General features: G+C 37.3%; 1 protein-coding gene across 2 annotated transcripts; it reads left to right on the top strand.

The window, feature by feature from the left end:
- The first annotated feature begins 2,631 nt into the window (after positions 1-2,631).
- PSMD12 (proteasome 26S subunit, non-ATPase 12) lies at positions 2,632-18,717 on the top strand. Of its 2 annotated transcripts, none has more exons than XM_026711127.2 (11): positions 2,632-2,822; positions 6,286-6,345; positions 6,811-6,939; positions 8,674-8,781; positions 10,454-10,558; positions 11,867-12,016; positions 12,157-12,291; positions 14,142-14,254; positions 14,786-14,960; positions 15,428-15,505; positions 18,282-18,717. In XM_026711127.2, exons 3-11 carry the CDS (start codon positions 6,820-6,822, stop codon positions 18,489-18,491), a joined length of 1,194 nt encoding a protein of 397 aa, XP_026566912.1. In that variant the 5' UTR covers positions 2,632-2,822; positions 6,286-6,345; positions 6,811-6,819; the 3' UTR covers positions 18,492-18,717. The 2 variants fall into 2 exon arrangements, with proteins under 2 accessions (XP_026566912.1, XP_026566909.1); XM_026711124.2 differs by having other exon boundaries at positions 2,816-3,003.
- The last annotated feature ends 1,186 nt before the right edge of the window (positions 18,718-19,903 follow it).

Below are 19,903 nucleotides of genomic sequence, written 5' to 3'. Positions count from 1 at the left end.
GTAGAAAAATAAATCTTTGAAGTTTGCCCCCAAACGTTAGTAACCTGATGGCAATAGAGGTAGTCCTTGACTTACAGCAGTTCATTTAATGACCATTTGAAGTTACAATGGCACTGGAAAAAAATGACTTATGACCATTTTTCAGACTTACAACTGTTGCACCATCCCCATGGTCCCGTGATCAAAATTCAGCCGCTTGGCAATTGACTCGTGTTTATGACAGTTGCAGTGTTCTGGGGTCATGTGATCACCTTTTGCAACCTTCTAACAACCAAAGTCAATGGGAAAGCCAGATTCATTTAACAACTGTGTCACTAACTTAATAACTGCAGTGATTCACTTAACAACTGTGGCAAGAAAAGTCATGAAATGGGACAAAATTAGCTTAACAAATATCTCACTCAGCAACAGAAGTTTGGGGCTCAGTTGTGGTCGTAAGTCAAGGATTACCTGTATAAAGAAAGCTAATGATACTAAGCTGGCAGGAATAGCTAACACCCAAGAAGATAGGCTCAAGATCCAGATGGATCTTGACAGACTAGAACACTGGGCCATATCTAACAAAATGAAATTCAATATAGAGAAAAGTAAAGTCCTACACTTAGGCAAGAAAAACCAAAAGTACACATACAGACCGGGTGAAAGCAGGCCCAATAGCTGTAACTGTGAGAGGAATCTTGGATCCTTAGTGAACAACCAGCTAAATATGAATCAGCAGTGTGCAGCAGCAGCCAAAAAAGCTAATGCAGTCCTAACTTGTATTAACAGAGGAATACAATCAAGATCAAGTGAAGTAAGTATTAATACCACTCTATAAAGCCTTAGTAAGGCCACACCTAGAGTACTGCATCCAGTTTTGGTCACATTATAAAAAAGATGTTGAGGCTCTAGAAAGAGTACAGAGAAGAGCAACTAGGGGACTGGGGACTAAAAAATATGAAGAACGGTTACAGGAACTGGGCCAGAGGTGGTATTTAGCAGGTTCTGACCAGTTCTGGAGAATCGGTAGCAGAAATTTTGAGTAGTTTGGAGAACTAGCAAATACCACCTCTGACTGGAGATTTTACAGTATCCTTCCCCTGCCACACCCACCAAGCCATGCCCACAGAACCGGTAGTAAAATTTCTTGAATCCCACCACCGAACTGGGCTTGGCTAGTCTAGTAAAGAGAAGGACCAGGGGAGACATGATAGAGGTCTTCCAATATTTGAGGAGCTGCCACAGGGAGGAAGGGGTCAAGCTATTTTCTAAAGTGCCTGTAGGCCAAACAAGGAATAATGGATGGAAACTGAACAAGGAGAGATTTAGCCTGGAAATAAGGAGAAACTTTCTGACAGTGAGAACAATCAACCAATGGAACAGCTTTGCCTTTGGAAGTTGTGGGAGCGCCATCATTTGAGACCTTCAAGAAGAGATTGGACTCCCATCTGTCAGAAATGGTGTAGGGTCTCCTGCTTGGGCAGGGGGTTGGACTAGATTACCTACAAGGTCCTTTCCAACTCCGATTATCTGTTATCTGCTTAGGGTGCTTCCTGCCCCCATCCATTCCCAGAGCTATGTATTAAGGTGTATTTTAGACAGAGACTAATGGTGTATTTTTATATAAGTGTTAATTAGTCAATTTCCTTGCCCTTGGATCTAGCCTGGTTTTTGCTGCAACCCAGGTCCTACTAGCTAGACACCGATTGAAAATGATTTGGGTCAAGCTTACATTGAGAATTAGGGAAAAGAGTGCATTTGAGCACAGGCATTTATTTTCAGAACCACAACTGAACTCAATGGTTCTTCCACTTCATAATTTCAGGACAAGTGACTTGACTGACATCTCTTGCTTTCATGAGAATAGGTAAAATGATTCATAATATAAACCTCAATGAAATGGAGCTTCTCTCTAACTTGGGTTTTCCTTCTTTCCCAACTCTTTCCTGAACAGAGTGATGGTCAAGCAGCTTTCTTCCACCTGATATATTTCAGCTGCCTCCTGAAATGGACTTTTGAAAAACTGTAGTCACATACACCTCCAGGGTACCAAGTTGGGGGATGTAGGTTTATAATTTCCTATTTAATACACTCCTTTCTTTGGGGTCTTTGGTGCTCCCTAGCCTTGCTTTGATATCTTGCAGGTATCTCCTTACCCAACTAGGTGACAGTCATCAGTAAATAACAGCCCAATCAAGGAACTACCAACTCAGATATACAAATAACAACATCCTAATCGAGGAACCAAACCACCAAGACCACCTCCCACCAAAATTGACCTTTGTAGATAAAGAGAGAAAATCCCACTACCTTCAAGCAGTGATGAAGTTGCCTAGTTTTGTAATGAAATGCTTGCAAGAAAACAACCGAGCTCAGAGAGCGCCAAGTTCATCCCTGAGCTACATATGTTCTCTTTTATCCCTCAACAACCTTTCTTGCTTCCCATCTCTTTCTCTTAACCCCCCAGACTAATACTGAGTTGAGTTGAGTTGAGTTTGTCATTGCACCTCGTACAACGAAATCAAACACCACCTTCAGTGCACATCATGACCATGAAAATAAACACAAACATGCATCCTTCACACTCCACTTCCAGATCCGGGCTGCAAAAATTCGGATGCCCACCAGAGGGCAGAAATAAAGAGACACAAAGGCGTCCCGATATGGCAGAAGGGCTGCTGTGATTTTAAAAGCGTCCCTCCTCCTCTTCCCCTTCCTCCCTCCCTCCTCCAAGGTGACTAACGCAGTGCCTGTCGCCGGGTGTGAGACGCGAGGGGGGTCCTCGGCGAGCCGGCTGTCCTCGTGGTTGCCTCTGCCATTCTAGCCAGGGGCTTCCGGTTCCGGTGAGTCAGTGCGTGACTTGAGTGTTTGACTTGAGAGCCCTGAGAGCGATTCCGGGCTGGGCGAGACCGGACCATGGCGGACGGGGGCGCGGAGCGGGCCGATGGCCGCATCGTAAAAATGGAGGTGGATTACAGCGCCACGGTAGACCAGCGCCTGCCCGAGTGCGAGCAGATGGCCCGGGTAAGCGAGCAAAGGCCCCGCCGAGGGCTGAGTCATGGCGCGGCCCGACTTTAGGCCGCATCGGCCCTTCGCTTGGGAGCCGCTGCTCTCCCGGTGGGAGTGAGGGAGGCGGGCGCGGGGGGAAGGATCGCCTCTCCGGACTGACCCTGGCCGGGGGACTCTGGCAAAGCAGGTGGCGGAGGGGGTGGAGAAGGGGGGGCCCCTTCGGCTCCGCAAGCCGCGTTGCCCGGCGTGGGAAAGCCAAGGAGATGCCGCCAATGGGCATCTGGGTGGCCGAGATGGGAGAAACGGGGCGACATGCTGCTGCTGCTGGTGGTGGTGCTGCTGCTGCTGCTCTCTTTCCCGCCGGGAAGGGCCGATCGTGCGTGGGGTAGGCAAAGCGCGGGTCGCTCCCGTGGTTCTATAATTCAGGAGGGGTAGAAACCGGGACGGACCTTTCCCCCCAGTGCGTTGTTTTTCCGGAGGAACGAGGCCTCCGGAATTAAATAAAAATGTAAATATTAAATAGGGGGAAAAAAATTAAGACATTTTCTTTATTGTAATGTATGAGGGCGGCTCGTCCCGAGAGGTAAGAAAGTGTCTTGCTTGCATTGGAAGAAAAGAGGCAATTATGGGGTGTTTTGTTTTGTTTTTTTGAGGTTTGTAGAAGTAAGGTTGACATTTTCCCCTGTGTTTTAACTGGAGCTTTAAATTTAGTGGGTTTCTTCCTCAATGTAAATCGGTGTAGCTGCTGCTGCTTCGGGACTTTTTAGTTTTATTGATTAATCTTATTTAGAAACCACCCGTCTCTCTCACAGGGGAACCCTTTGGCTTCCTTTTGAACTCCTGTCGGATTTACAAGAACATTGGTGGCGTATGTTGAAGTAATATTAAAAGATTTGCATGGATATTGTACTATACTGCAAATCATGGCTATCCTATGAATTGTACGGTTTCATTTGTTTCTTGTGTACATGGCATCGCTGCTTAGCATAGTTTTCTTTTCATTTGCTGTGCGTTATTAATGCACATACCACCCCCCCCCCCAAAAAAAAAGGTGGATTGGATACTTAAGTATTTTCACATTGTTTTTAGAATTGGGTACTCCTGATGCTAACCTAGGATTACTTCCTAGAGAAGTAATAGCTTATTAAAAGATGTAAGTCCATGGGGAAAAGAATCTATCCAGGGTTCTAATGATCTTGAATTTAGAAAATAATACAGAAGTGCCCATCATTATCCAGACCAAATGGTGATGGTGAAGAACTGTTGCTCCCTGACTTATTGATTACATGTTGTCCTGTTAAGGTTGTGTACACATGACTTGTTGAACTCCAGATTATCAAACTGGATTTTCATTTAGTTTGTTGGATTAGCTCAGTGTTGTGATGCTTTTATGGTTAAGCATACTGTATGAATTTAAGTGGTAAAGTCTCCCTTCTAAAATATTGATCTTAATTTCTGATTATTTCAAGAATGCATCCATATCGGTTTCTTGGCAATAATACAGAAATAGTTAGGTTTTGCCCATTTTTTTCTTTAAAATATTCCTTCTGGAATTTTCTTGAATAATTATATCAGGTCAGCTAAGGTTGACTAAGTGCAGTCACCTGCTTTATATTGGAGTAAACCAGGATTAAATTGTACATGGAAAATGTGTAATGTTAAATACAATCTAAAACATTGAAAAGAGAGTTTTATGCAAGAGAATGGTAAAAATTATCTGGTTAAAGAAGTTACTGCACACAGATGGAACTAACTAACTTCCATCCATTTAGATAGCTGTCTAATTCACCAGTCAAGTTACTCCATATTGTTGCTATGATTAAATTATTGGAAGAAGATCTATCTATCCTGATTTGGAAAGAACTATGCAGGAATGTTGTCCTTTAACCCTGCTGTCTTTTGTCGTGATGGGCTTGATGTAATACATTTTTGAATTTGTTTCTTTGTTTAAACATTTTCCCTAGTTTTTTTTTTTTTTTTGCAATAGCAAGGGATTTTTCACTTTGGCAATATAAGTACATATAATTAGATGCAATAATTTAATTGGAAGAGAATAGCTAATATAGAGTATTATGTTTAGCAGAACAGAAATATGTTTGCTGTTTACTTGAGAGAAGAAGCAACTTGCATCTGGCAAAATGAGGTGCATGCTGTAATTTCCCTTTTGGCATCTGAATGAATACCTTATAGATTTGATCTTGATAAATATTAGACAAATAATATTTGAAGGCAGCTTTAATAGCATCCTCTTCCTTTGAAATTGAGTATAAAATTAAGGAAACACATTCTAAATTCAGGAAACTTACAGGTATAGTTTAACTCTCACTTTTTAAAATGGCTATATACGACCTACTGCCAGACTCTGGCCTGTTTGGAACAGGGCTGCATGAGAGGTCGGTTGGTGCATGCACGCAGCTCAACTTGTGCGAGTGGTGGGCCAGCCCACATACACCTGCAGAGCTTGAATTGTGGGAGTGGTGGATTGGATCATGTGATCACCTTTTGTGACCTGCTGACAAGCAAAGTCAATGGGGAAGACAGATTCACTTAATAACTATTACTAGCTTAACAACTGCAGTGATTCACTTAACAACTGGGGGAGAAAGGTCATAAAATGGGGCAAACTCACTTAACAAATGTCTTCCTTAGCCACAGAAATTTTGGGCTCAATTATGTTTCATAAGTCGAGGACTACCTTTACAAAGTGGTTGTAATTTAAAGAGTGAAACTTTGCTTTTCAATCCACCTGCAAAAGAAGCACAGGAAGTTAGACTGGAGATTGATAGGTTGATAGATTGATTCATAGTCTTATTCCTGGTGTAGTTAATATTGACATAAGTGTAGTTGAAATCAACACGATAAGTGATTCTGTATTTCTTTTTAAATTTAATTGCTTTCCATGCAGCTTGGTTACATTTAGTACAAGCTTTCCTATTTTAAATTAAACAAGTAACATCTTCCAGCAAGCAGTATTGTTTAGCCATGTTTTACTGAAGAAACCACCATTTTCTAGGTTATGTGATCTAATCAGTCATGGTTTACAAAGTAGTCTTGCTGGATTCCCATAAACAAGCAAGATATATTTTGGCTTTGAAACTATAGTTTTCTAACTTATAATCACTCCTAATTCTGCGTCACTCTGACAGCGAGATGGGCGGTACTTAAATATGGTTAAATAAATAACACATTTTCATCCATCTTTGTGATATGTTGTATTTACTGATATATAACTTGGCAATTTAGTTAATTTAGAAGTACTTTTTTCATTTTGTTTTAAGTACCATATTTCTGTTTTAGGATGGAAGGCTTCAGGAAGCTATTGAAACATTGCTGTCACTGGAAAAACAGACTCGAACTGTAAGCATTTTTAAAATGTACTAGTCATTTCTTCAATTTTTAAATTAGACATTCATTTTTTCTTATAAATTGCATGTGTCTCTTCTGCAGATATCAAAATAGCAATTGATGTCTTTTTTCCAGCTTTTTTATATGTTCTTACAGACAATGAGATTCTCATTAATTTTAGAAAACAATGAAGGAGAATTAGTTTACAGTATACGAATATGGGAGTTCATGCTTAAATAATAGTACATTTTCTGATAAAGTAAAATCTCCGTTTATAAGCAAGAATAAGATATGGAAAAATTGTAATGTGAATACTAGAATAATGAATTGTTCATTTGTGAATTCTGAGTTACTTTTCCTCTTGTGATCAGAAATATATTTATTTTCATAAATAGTGAAGTTTTTAATTTTCTAGAGGAACTCTTGCAAGTATTTTACACTAAAAATGATATATTTTATCTCCTATTCTTTTTTTAGGCTTCTGATATGGTTTCCACATCTCGCATCTTGGTTGCTGTAGTAAAAATGTGTTACGATGCTAAAGACTGGAATGCTCTTAATGAAAATATTTTCCTTCTTTCGAAAAGGAGGAGTCAGTTAAAACAGGTGAGTTTACTGAGGGAAAAGGGGGAAGTTTAAAAGGTTTTCTCCTGCTTTTCCGTTCTTGTAAGATATTGTCCATCTGTTTCCCCAAAAAAAAAAAAAGTTACATGACTACATTTAGGATGCTTGGTAACTGGCTCAACTTTACAATTGGTTGCAGCATCCCACAGTCACATGACTGCAATTTGTGATAATTTATTTATTTTTTTGCTGATTTCTGGCAAAAAAAAAAATGCCCATCTAGAAGAATGAGTCCTTATTTATGACTGTATCACTTAATGACAGCAGTGATTTGCTTTACCACCACCACAAAAAAATGCTGTGCATTTTGGTTTGGTCATGTGGGTGCCTCAACTTATGACTGCAATAACTCATGGTTGGAAATCCAGTCTCAGTTGCGGTTATGAATTGAGGACTATCTGTATTTCTTTGATGTGGTCTCCTACAGTACAGTTCGGCAACTATTGGTACATGTTGTAAGTAGACAGATCAAGATTTCATATGTGTAAAAGAGAATTGGATTTAATTGTTTCCTGAATCATATCAGGTCAAATGAAAAGTGTTTCTGTGTTTTGAAGATGGTTTTCTGGCAGTTTAAAATTATTTGCTCCTGTTATTTTAAGATTTCTGTAAGGGATTAAATCCTGATGACTTTTAACCATCTTGTACAGATCAGCTTTTATTGCTTAAACTTAATAGTAGGTTTTGCTTAAAGATTAGATCTGGTGCAAAAGTCTGCTTTTTACTTCCTATCTGTTGCGGTTTATGCATAGTGACATAAGTGTGCTTTGTGTAGCATCCCAACTAAATTCCTTTTAGTCTTTTGAAGTAGGCTGGGTTGAGACACAGAGACAATAATTGATTCAGAGATAGCTAAATTAAATTACTTGAGTTTCTAGGTAATTTTGATTGGATAACTTGAAGGTACATAATGAAGAAGTTTTTATGTTGATCATAAATAATTCAATTGGTATAGATTAATATCCAAGCCTCTATTTTTATTGTTTTATAAAAATGACTACAATTTGTAATTGGATTTACTGTGGTAGTGACCATGAATAATAACATTGCTTTGACTGAAATGTGATGCTCAACAAATTGACAAGCTGTGTGGGAGACTTAGTTTATTTATGTTGTTTAAAGTCTTTTGCTCCCTTTCAACTATCACTTGATTGCTTTAAAAAACAAAACAAAAACTGCATATGAAGCAAATAGTACAAGATATATAGAGTACAAATAGTTCAAAGTCTCAGGCAAAATTAAATTACGTTATATTTGTTTTTAGTAAAGTTGTACATAATGCTAGTATAGTATGCAAGGAAAAATTAGTGTTGGTTTTAATTTTAAGTTGTAGAAGTCACGATAAGTAAAGAAACAATTCTTTTGAAATCCTAAAGTAGGCAAATGATTTGTTCTTTTCCACATAGTACTGGAGAAGTTTTTTCTTAGCAGCTTTACCTTACTAAAAATAGACAAAAATAACTCCACTATATCCTCTTGCAGGAAGTTTGTTTGTTTTTGCTCCAAGAGGTACATATGTGAAAATGAAGGGAAACAATCACTGACAATCTACTTGTTTTGTCCTGTCTCTTCTTTGGATTGCAAACATTTTCAGTTTCCTTTGATATTTTGAAATAAAATTGCATAACAGGCAATATTACTGAAACAAATGAACACATATACTGTTTTTGCAAGTTTATATTCAGTAAGTGTAATCTTCCTCATTATTTATGCTAGGCAGTTGCTAAAATGGTCCAACAGTGCTGTACGTACGTTGAAGAGATTACAGATTTGCCAACCAAATTGCAATTGATTGACACATTACGTACAGTGACAGAAGGAAAGGTAAGATATTTTGCTTTCCACAATCTGTGGTTTTTTAAAATTTCTCTGTCATATTTATGTAATTGTCAGAGTTTTCTTGGTGCCTTGCAAACTAAATATAGTTATCATGAAACAAGTCGATAAATTCCAGCTTTAATATTTGCTAATGGAAGGTATAAAACTGCATAGAACCAAACACTCCAAGAAGTCAAGAAATACATCTGTGACTAGGATTTGAAAGAACAGCTTTAAAGGCCTTGGGAAAGATATTCAAATGCCAAGATGTGTTTGTACCTTCAAAGCTCAGAATCATACAAGCCATAATATTACCTGTGACACTATGAAAAGTGAATGTTGGACTTGGAGAAAGCAAGGTAGAAAGACCCATTGATGCTTTTGAACTTTGATGTTGGAGAAGATTCATGAGAAGAATGTAGATAACTACCATAGAAAACAAACCAATAGATCATTGAACGCGCCCAGAGTTTTCATTTGAGGTACAAATGATGAGGCTCTAATTAGATCTATTATTGGAAAGCCTAGCTCTCCAAAGGCTGGGAAAGATGGAAAGGAAAAGGGTGACCACCAGCAAGGTGGGTAGACTCAGTTATAGTGGTGGTGAGTGCACCATTAGAAGACCTGAAGAACTAGGTTAGGAAGAGATCATCATGCAGAAAATATGTGGGGTTACTAAGATTGACAACAACTTGATGGCATATAATCAGTTAATCTTGATCCATTTATTCTTCTATTTGCCTTGTGATTCGGTCCTCATTCTCTCTATATAAAAGCCATCTATTTTATATTGGTCACTCACATTTGTATTCAATCTGCATATATTGATTTACCCATTCATTCTTGCCCGTCTTTGTTTTATCACCTGAGGTTCTTAAGAAACTTACTCTTGTTTTCATTCAGGGTACTTTTATGTTTCTTTTGACATATTTAGCCCAAATGGCGGAAATACTGATGTCAATTTTTGACAGTATTACTAGCTTAGTACATAAGGAACACTGTCTTCTCAGCAAGGCATTCAGCAAAGTCTCTCATAATATCTTCATTAAAGAAATGACAAAATGCGGGTAAGGTAACTGTAAGATGGATTTGTAATTGATTCTCAGCATTTACGAAATGCTGATAATTGGCTTCACATTAGCTTGGAAAGTATTATTGAATAGACAGCAGAGCACAGAATCAGTATACAGATGAAGATCTGGCAGGAGCTCTGGCTGTCCCTCCTCTGCCACAATTCCAGGATACTTTGGTAACTATATGCCTTCCAAATCTCTCCTCAGTCATGGTATATCTGAAAGATCTATTCATTGTAATAACTTGGCCTTGGCCTACTCATTAGCACATACATACACAACTCATTAGCACATTAAACTTTTACTGTATTTTATTTTACTTTGGCTTTTATTTTTTTCTAATTCATTTTTTATTTACATTATAAAATACAATATGATGCTATAGAATATAGATTATAAGATTTAGATAAATTAAATCTTAACTGAGAAAAAAGTTTTTATCCATTATTTTTAAGATATTAATAAACAGATTGCTTGTATAAGTGATTCTAAGTATGACATCGATAAATATATTTTATATTTGTAAAAATAATAAGGCTTCTTCCACATATACAATACTAGGCTTATGCAGTGATTAATTCTTAATTCTACCTTGCTGTTTTTAGATATATGTTGAAATTGAAAGGGCTCGGCTGACAAATACACTGGCAAAAATAAAAGAGCAAAATGGTGACGTAAAAGAAGCAGCCTCAATTTTGCAGGAACTTCAGGTAATAAAAAATAATAGCTTAGTTTGAGATCAGTGCCCGTGTTTCAAATACAATTTTTCAATTTTTAAAAGATGTTTTGATCAGTTGTCTACTAGTCATATAAGAACATTAAATAATGCAGAGGTTTTGGGGTATTTATTTCTTGTGTTTTAGAAACCTTTTAAATTAAATAAAGCGGTTAAATATATTGCCCACGCAGTATTGTTTACTTCCTAATAAGGGTTGCAAAGCTTACCTTTTCCAGCTAGAAGATAAACATCTTTGTAGGCAATCCCCCCCAAAAAACAATGAAGATTTTCAGGTGGGGTCTGAAATCCAGTGTGATGACATCGTTTTTTGCAACGGGAGTTTTTTTCTCTCCCGGCTTCCAGCCTTTAAGAATAGATTTTTGAGAGATGGAATTATTGAATAATAAATGGAATAAAAATATGTGATAAAATTGCAAATGTGACGGATAAAAGTAATATGTGTAGAATGTAGAAATGAAATAAGAATCTTAGATAATATTGTAAAGTAAGATATGAGAATATTTTAAGAAAAATGAAATAAGGTATAAACTGAAATTGGATAAAATAAGTTTAATGAATTTAATATTTGAGAATATTTAAAAGAAAATAGAATAAGCAATAAGGTGATATGAAATTGAATAAGAATGATGCATATGTAACTATGATCATGTTTGTATTGAAATGTAAAAACCTGAAACCGCACTACTCGCCAAAAGAGATTTTTTTAAAAAATAAAAACAAAAGAAGAAATTGAATAATGATATCATGGATGTTTAAACAATATGGTGATTGGCATTAGAAGAATGTACTGGCATGATGAATAATTAAATAATGAACGATTATAATTTAATACAAATATGTGTATTAACATTAGAATTATGTAAGTTTGGTGAATGTAAGAGATATGATTAATGTTGTTTTTGTTTGCACCAAAATGTATGATGCTTAGGTGCCATACTGTCTATGCATTGATGTATATATATGTAGAATAAAATTAAAAAAAATGATTAAAAAAAAGAATAGATTTTTGAGGACTTAATCTGTTATTTGTCAAAAAGCTTAAATTTCATTTTGAATTTTACCAAAATTCAAAATAAATGAAGCTTATTCAACTGGGAATTGAGCAGGCTTTGTCTACAGAATCTTGTCATACTGTAACTGTTTTGATTTGCTGTAGACTTGTAACTACTAAGTGAAGTTTTATGTAAAAATTAAAAAATAATGTTTTTATTAGCTTTGTGTGCAGTTCTTAGAATTTCACATGTCTCAGTCTATAATATTTTAATGCTCTGAACTTTAGGTGGAGACCTATGGATCGATGGAAAAGAAGGAACGTGTGGAATTCATCTTGGAACAGATGAGGCTTTGTCTGGCTGTAAAGGACTACATTCGAACTCAAATTATAAGCAAAAAAATCAACACCAAATTTTTCCAGGAAGAAAATACCGAAGTACGTCTGGTCGTAGAAAACTTTTGATTTGCTGGTTTATGGGGTGTAATTCAGACATCTTAAATAGTCCTCTGCTGGGGAAGTGACAGATGTGTATGCTTAATGTGTCTCCCCTAACCCAATGTTATTTGACGTTTCAGAAACTAAAATTGAAATACTACAATTTAATGATTCAGTTGGATCAGCATGAAGGTTCTTATCTTTCCATTTGTAAACACTATAGAGCTATTTATGATACACCCTGCATCCAGGCTGAAGGTGAAAAATGGCAACAGGTAAAAAGAAGAGGAAAATGGATTATAAGCTGTTAATGTCTGTGTAAGCAAATGCTGCCTTTATGAAGGTACACATTTAATTTTTAGGGCAATGAAAGTCAAAGTTATCGTTTTCCCATTATCAATATTTTAGAGGGAAAAGTGATTTATATTCCATGTACTTTTCTTGAAATAGCATTTTGTTGTTTCTATAACAGCTTCAAGGTTACTTTCTTTATTAAATAAATTGTAACTCTAAAATGCCCCCCAAACTCTGAGCCACGGCCCACTATCAGGCCGTGGCCTATGCAGAATTGGACTGCATGAGTGGCTGGTGGGCATTCAGGCGCTGGACCACTTCTTGACCAAGGGCTACATGTGCATGCGCCAGCTGACCACTTGTGCAAGGGCTGCATGCCTGTATGCGCACACCCACCGCTCATGTGGCTCAGTTCCCCTCTCCCCCATCAAGCCGCAAAGGTTGAGGACCACTGGAACACAATCTTATCAACCCATTTGGAAAGTACTGTATTTTCAAAATAGATACTATTTGGCATATGGGGAATGCTTCTTTACCTCTTGAAAGTTACTTTAATTCAGTCAAAGCTTTTGAAGTAGAAAGTAATTTTTCATGTGTCTCTGTAAAGTTTCACATATTGCTCAAAGAGTTTTTCTCCGAATTAAGATTGAAAAACTGCAAGGAGAATGAAAAATCAGCATTGTTGGACGTACAGGCTGTGCTGGAGGCTGGTACTTTGTTTTGCAACATCTTTTTAATTATATGGGTACACTGGAGACCCAGTTATACAGGCCTCTATTGCATTGCTAGAGGAAACACTGAGCAGGGAGCTCATTCTAACCTGACCCTGCTTAAATAACTTAAAACAATGCAGATTTTTCCACGTTCTGTTTATGATAACTAGAATTGGGTAGAACCTTTGATGAGTGACCTTCATAAGTGCAGGATTCTCCATGGATGCTCATCTCTCATTCCACCTTGTATACATTTGCTCTGGCCATGTAGTCTGTAGTAGGAATCTAAAACAATCTTGATTCTCATGCATGTAGGGCTGGGATGTCCAACTGGATTTCTTTGAGGGCCGGATCAGCATTGTAATTCTCCTCCATTGGACGGCAGGAGGCGGGGGGGAGAGAGATGGGACAGACGTCTCCTGCAGCATTCTGCCGGCCAAAAAGGGCCACATGGAGGCCCCCCAAAGCCCATTTTCAGCCTCCAGCAGCACTCTGCCAGCCAAAAATGGGCTGTGTGAATGCCCCGTGCAGCCCGTTTTTGGCTGGAGAGTGCTGCTAGAGGCTGGGGAGGCACCATTTTTTGGCCAGTAGAGGCACCGCGGGCTGGTCTTTTGATATTTCCAGCCCAGCCCTGTGGGCCAGATTTAAGCACCCTGCAGGTTGGATCCAGCCCACAGACCTTGAATTTCATACCTCTGATGTAGTTAGTAATTTGCTACTGATAAAAATACACATTATTTAAGATGCAGGAAACCAGAGTTCCTATTTGCTTACTTGTCAAAGGTATCTTAGGAATTGAAAACTCCACACAAATTTATGGAACAATGTTCCAAGGTCTTGAAAATGCTTTCAGGTACATATATGGGAATCCCACTAATTCCACTTACATCTTCTTTAAAATAGAGAATTTTAGCCTAGCAAGAAAGCTTTAAATTGTTTTCAATTAATTTCCTCATTTTGTATATAAAATTGATGGTTAGTTTGGTTCCTTTCAGCTCTCCAAACTTGTAATTCGGAATTTGATTGCAAACTGGTACATTAAAAAAAAATCAGCGTCTTATTCCAAATAAAGTTGTTTATTTTGATATGATCGGTTTCTTTCTCTTTCTCTGAAACAGGCATTGAAGAGCGTTGTGTTGTATGTCATCCTATCCCCTTATGATAATGAACAGTCTGACTTGGTGCACAGAATAAGCAGCGATAAAAAACTAGAAGACATCCCCAAATATAAGTATGTGGCTTCTATTTTTTTAAAAAAATTTAAGAATACATTTGGGAATGACATCGCCACAAATGCTAATTTGCAGAATATGTTTCTTGTAGAATTTCATATAATAATCATAATGTGTCGTTGGTTGGGAGATGGCTATGATATGTCTTGAACATATCTGAATTACTCCGTTTATAGAACGTAAAATGATACTTGTGATGTTGGTGTGCATGTAAGTTATCGATTTCTGCTCCCAAGTTTGTATTTGTATATATGTTAAACTGAAACTCTATTAGTATCCTTGATGCATATTTGTAAAGAATTTTTGGTAAATAGCTATGTGCATACTGATATGTATAGTGATGCTGGTGTACTCTTTTAAATTAATAGTTTTGTTTCTAACGTATTCATGCAATTACACATATCTAATAAAGCAAGTAAGGTAGATTAATGCACTGGTAGCACTGGCAGAAGTCTTTTAGAAGATGCAGTGTTCTGATGGACATGGAGAGGATTTGGCCATTTACAGAGATACTTTCTTTTTTTAAACAGAGATCTTTTAAAACTGTTTACTACGATGGAATTGATGCGCTGGACTAATCTTGTGGAGGATTATGGGAAAGAATTGAGGGAAGGATCCCTCGAAAGTCCTGCAACAGATGTATTTGGCTACACAGAAGAAGGTGAAAAAAGATGGAAAGATTTAAAAAACAGAGTAGTGGAACATGTAAGTCAATTCTGTTTTTTAGCCCTTCGTCATTAATACCAGTCCTTTTCATTCAAACTTTTGTCAGTGGGACTGACAATGCTTATTGCCAAACTATTTGAGAAGTTATTTTTGACAGATACATATCTTTGTTTTAGTTGGAATATAGGAATATAAATTGAATAGTGTGGCAGTGTTGTTCCATATAAATAAACTTTGATAAAGAGAGGAATATGGAAAAACGTTGTCTTTAAAATGTAATTCACTGCTAATTCCTTCCAGCAACTTGTTTGCTATACATTATAATTGTATCTGAGAATATCTTATGTTTCCTACATAATAAACTGAATAAATTATTTAACTCTTTCTTAGTAAGTATTTGAAACACAAGCAAATGCTTGAATCCATTGCAAGATTTCCTTTTATATTTTGGGAAATTATTTCAATTAATACCTAACAAGGGTCTATTCTGATTTTGTTTTCTTTAGAATATTAGAATAATGGCAAAATATTATACCAGAATTACTATGAAGAGAATGGCACAACTTTTGGATTTATCAGTTGATGTAAGTGATGCTTGAGATTGCTTATGGCTTTCACATGAGAGAAAATGTACGACACAGTTGAAAAAAAAGAGCACGGGTAGTAATTTTGGAGCTTTTAGAAACCGATTTCCATGGTGATGTACATTTAATTTAGTAGTAGAGTCAATAAATCTCATTGAGATTCTGCTCCTGTACATATTACTCTGGACTTATTTATAGGTGAACTTATATCTGACAAAATTTACATGAATTTGTTCTAAATCCTGGAGGGAGGGGGCTGCGTTATTGCTTGAATTAATGTTGGCTCCTGACCATTGCTGTGACTAGTCTCTGCAGTTTTGGGAGGGAGGTCTTTTAAAAGTGGTTTGTCAATTGATGAGATATACTTTTTATATTTCCTGTGTAAATATAATATTGTAAAAAGTATGCAGAACAGAAAGAAACATTTTTAAGATGTAATTTCTTAGCATTCTTAGCATTACCAATGATAGGCCAATTAAAAAACTAATTGTAATTGCTAATCCTATTATCCCCCTTCATCTGGGGATGTTGTCAGTACCTTAAAGTAGGTGCATCCAGCACATACCTTCTTTAAAAAAGGGGGCCGTAGAAAGAGTGTCCAGTTAGGTAGAGCTTCTTTTAGACTGCTTCAGATGTTTTTATTCAGCAGTATCCAATTCGTTCCCACCTGCCTCCCCATGTTGCCGTTATTCAAATATTTTGGTCTTTCTACAACCAAACGGCACTTAGCATTCCCAATTTTGGGCCTGGGAAAGATTTTGGAGTTGAAGTGCAATTTTGAGAATGGCCATTGTTCAAGTTTGTAGCTTCTAGATTAGTCAAAACAGTTGTGGGTATCTGAACTGTTGAAAGCTAGGTTTTTTAATGGGTTCCATACATTTAAATCTTTACCCAAATGAATCGGCTTCTGCTTCTTTTGCTACCTGAGGTGTTCAGATGGAAGGATAGGATTGTAGATAATTTTTGTGTTCCTTTTTTAGCCATCATAGTTACATGGAATTCTGGAAGACACTTCCAGAATAGCAATAGCATTTAGACTTATATACCGCTTCATAGTTCTTTACAGCCCTCTCTGAGTGGTTTACAAAATTAGCATATTGCCCCCAACAATCTGAGTCCTCATTTTATGACCTTAGAAGGATGGAAGGTTGAGTCAACCTTGAGCTGCTCAGAATTGAACTCTTGGCAAGTAGGCAGAGTCAGCCTGCAGTACTGCATTCCAACCACTACACCCACTAGGACTCTGCTCCACATACAGTTTATTAGTTACAGATTTGTGTTGCCTCATGCAAGATTAATTTGACATATTGATCAGCTAATTTATATATTAAGATTGGTTGAATGTGTTTGAATACACATAATCCTCTACATATGGCTGGTCATTTTAACAGTGGTTGGCAGTCGCAACAACCTCAGAACCAGTGCTTTCTAGCTTATAAAATGTCATGCCAGCCTTTACTGGACACATGATTGCATTTCAGATCCTTGGCAGCCTGTTGACATTACTGCCTTGTTGCCAAGTGCCCTGCAATCATGTGATTGCATTTGAAATAATCTCTGCCAGCTTTCCCAGAAAATCATCGGAGAAGCCAGCAGAAAATGTTGCAAGCAGAAGGGAAATTGGATTTGAGGTTTGTTTCCCCAGAATGCTAAGGGATTTCCCCTCACCTCCCCGTGTAGGGAGCGTAAATTCTCCCACGTGTAGGGGAATAGACCTCAAATCTAACAAAAAAGCTAGCGAGCCTTTCAGAACATGCATCTTTTAGTCAATATCATCTCTACTCTGCTGGAGGGGAACCTGAGTCGGAACATTGGCGTTCACTAACATTTTAGTGAATGCCATTGTTACCACCTTCCATAGTGGAAAACATTAGTGAAAGCCAGCTCTCTGAACCTTCCAGAACAATGGCATTTGCTACCATTTTCATTTCTGGAGGAAGGGCCACCCCACATACACACCCAAGAGGCCTGGGCTTTCTCCGCACCCCACCAGGGAGAACTATCATGAGAATTATAGCAATAGCGCTTAGATGTATAATTGTGCCGTTTCCCCCCAAGTCACTTAAACACAGCTAGGAGATTCAGGATTGCAGCTAAATGAGCAAAGTGGTGATGGGGCATCTCGCTTAGCAACTGCTTCACTCAATTGAGATTCAGGAACCAATTGAGATCATAAGTGAAGGACTACCTATGCAATCAAAGTTTCAGTGCTGAACCACTTATGCCAGCCAAATTTAAATGTTTCTTAAGTACATTTCCTTGGAAGTATGTATGTGCATTTACAGGTAGTCCTTCACTTACAACAGTTCATTTAGTGACCATTCAAAGTTACAACAGCACTGGAAAAAGTGACTTATGACCATTTTTCACAGTTACGACCTAAGTAGCATCTCCATGGTTATGTGATTAAAAATTCAGGTGCTTGGCAACTGGTTCATACTTATGACCGTTGATGTGTCCCAGGTCATGTGATTACCTTTTGAGACCTGACAAGCAAAGCCAGATTCACTTAACAGTCAGGTAACTGATTTATCAACTTCAGTGATTCACTTAACCATTGTGGCAAGAAAAGTTGTAAAATGGGGCAAAACTCACGTAGCAAATGCTTCACTTAACAATGGAAATTTTGGGCTCAATTATGGTCATAAGTTGACTAACTGTATATTCATTTCTTCAGAGTATGGATAACTGTACGTAATACTGTGAAACAATGAAATTTCATCCAAAATAGTTTGTTAGTTTGACTACCTGATTCTCTCATTTATTTGCTTTACAGGAATCTGAAGAATTTTTGTCCAACTTAGTGGTGAATAAGACCATCTTTGCAAAAGTTGATAGGCTGGCAGGAATTATCAACTTTCAGAGACCCAAGGACCCAAATAACTTACTCAATGACTGGTCTCACAAGCTCAATTCGCTGATGGCTCTAGTTAACAAAACTACACACCTCATTGCCAAAGAGGAGATGATACATAACTTGCAATAAGGTGCCTCAGTAGCCTTAATGCTTTAGAGAGGCATTGAATTGGCCATAGAGACTTTATCCCACTGTATATTTTTTCATCTCTCCCTTCCAGATGAAACTTAGAACATAATCACTCTTGAAGAATTGTTGACAATTAAGTTCCTTTGATTATTGATTTGGTTTATAACATTTTTTTTTGCTGCAATTGATGGGGAAAAATAAAATTGTACCGCTTGTGTAATGGAAATGGCCTTTGATTTATCCCAATTCATCCTGGATTTGTCTGATTTGCATATCTTTTTACACTGTTAGATATATGTTGTAATACATTCTTTTATAAAGAAATGTGACAAAGTGTTTATTTAATGTTGATTCTCCTAGACTGAAAGTTCAAGCATGAAACAAGTATAATTTCTCTCCTATGTTAAAGTATGGTAGGTTTATAGCAGATCAAGAATAGCATGGAATTAAGTTGTAGCTGTTTTGTATGTTTTTATACATCGATGCTTTTCACTTACATTTAGCTAGGTACGTTAACACAAACAGTTTCCAAAAAAGGTCTACAGCATTACTGATACTTCATTATGTCTTGATGAAGGAAATTATCTACGCTGTTTCAAGTAACCTTAAGATCTAAACTGAAAGCAGAATGTAAATAAGTCAAACTGGTTTTCTAACCTTGCATTCAACTGGTAAATAGCCATTTAAGTTTTGGCTCATAAACTTGAAGGTCAAATTTTAAATGTACAGGCCTGCAGAGTGCTAACTGCTGCTATTGATTGATTGATTGATTAATTATGAGCCATGTTGAGATACTGCCACAGGTTGTTTCCATATAAACATGTTTTAAAAATGGCACTTAAAACAATACAAAGTGTGCATAGGTAAGTGCCTTGGGTGCATTGAGGTTAATGCTTTGAGCTTGCATTTTTAAAAACTGTATTCCTTTATATATTCACAAATATTCACTGAGAGATTGTGATGTGGCATGAAGTAAGGGGTGGGCTCTGCTATTCTAAAGAACAAATTGATCCAACATTGGATCATAGCCTATATAAACAAACAAAAATAGTTTATGTTACATGTTTTGTTCCATTTTGCATGGTATGTAAATAGAACAGTTGCTTGTAATAGAACAGTTGCTTGTACAGGCAAATTTTGTTCAGGTTCATTCTGAGATTCAACTATTCCATATAAGAATTGTTGATAGTTGTATGTGATGTTTTTCTAACAGAACTTTGAAGTGAGTCCACACGGAGCTTTCAGCGATCTCGTGATCAGAGTTTTAAACCCTGGACCCCAGTTAATGGTTTGGTTTAGAGAGAAATGCCTGTAGAAGAGGAGAATGGAAAGTGATATTTCTGAATATTCTCCCCCAACTCCCCTCAATCTCCTTGATATAGGAGTAGTCTTTGAGTAGATTAGCAAAAGGC

The sequence above is a fragment of the Pseudonaja textilis genome, chromosome 2 (assembly GCF_049901715.1).
Source record: "Pseudonaja textilis isolate UNSWEBS1 chromosome 2, rPseTex1.2, whole genome shotgun sequence".
NCBI classification, from domain to species: Eukaryota; Metazoa; Chordata; class Lepidosauria; order Squamata; family Elapidae; genus Pseudonaja; species Pseudonaja textilis.
The sequence above is the reverse complement of the archived record's forward strand: the minus strand, read 5'-3'. Positions and strand labels throughout refer to the sequence as shown.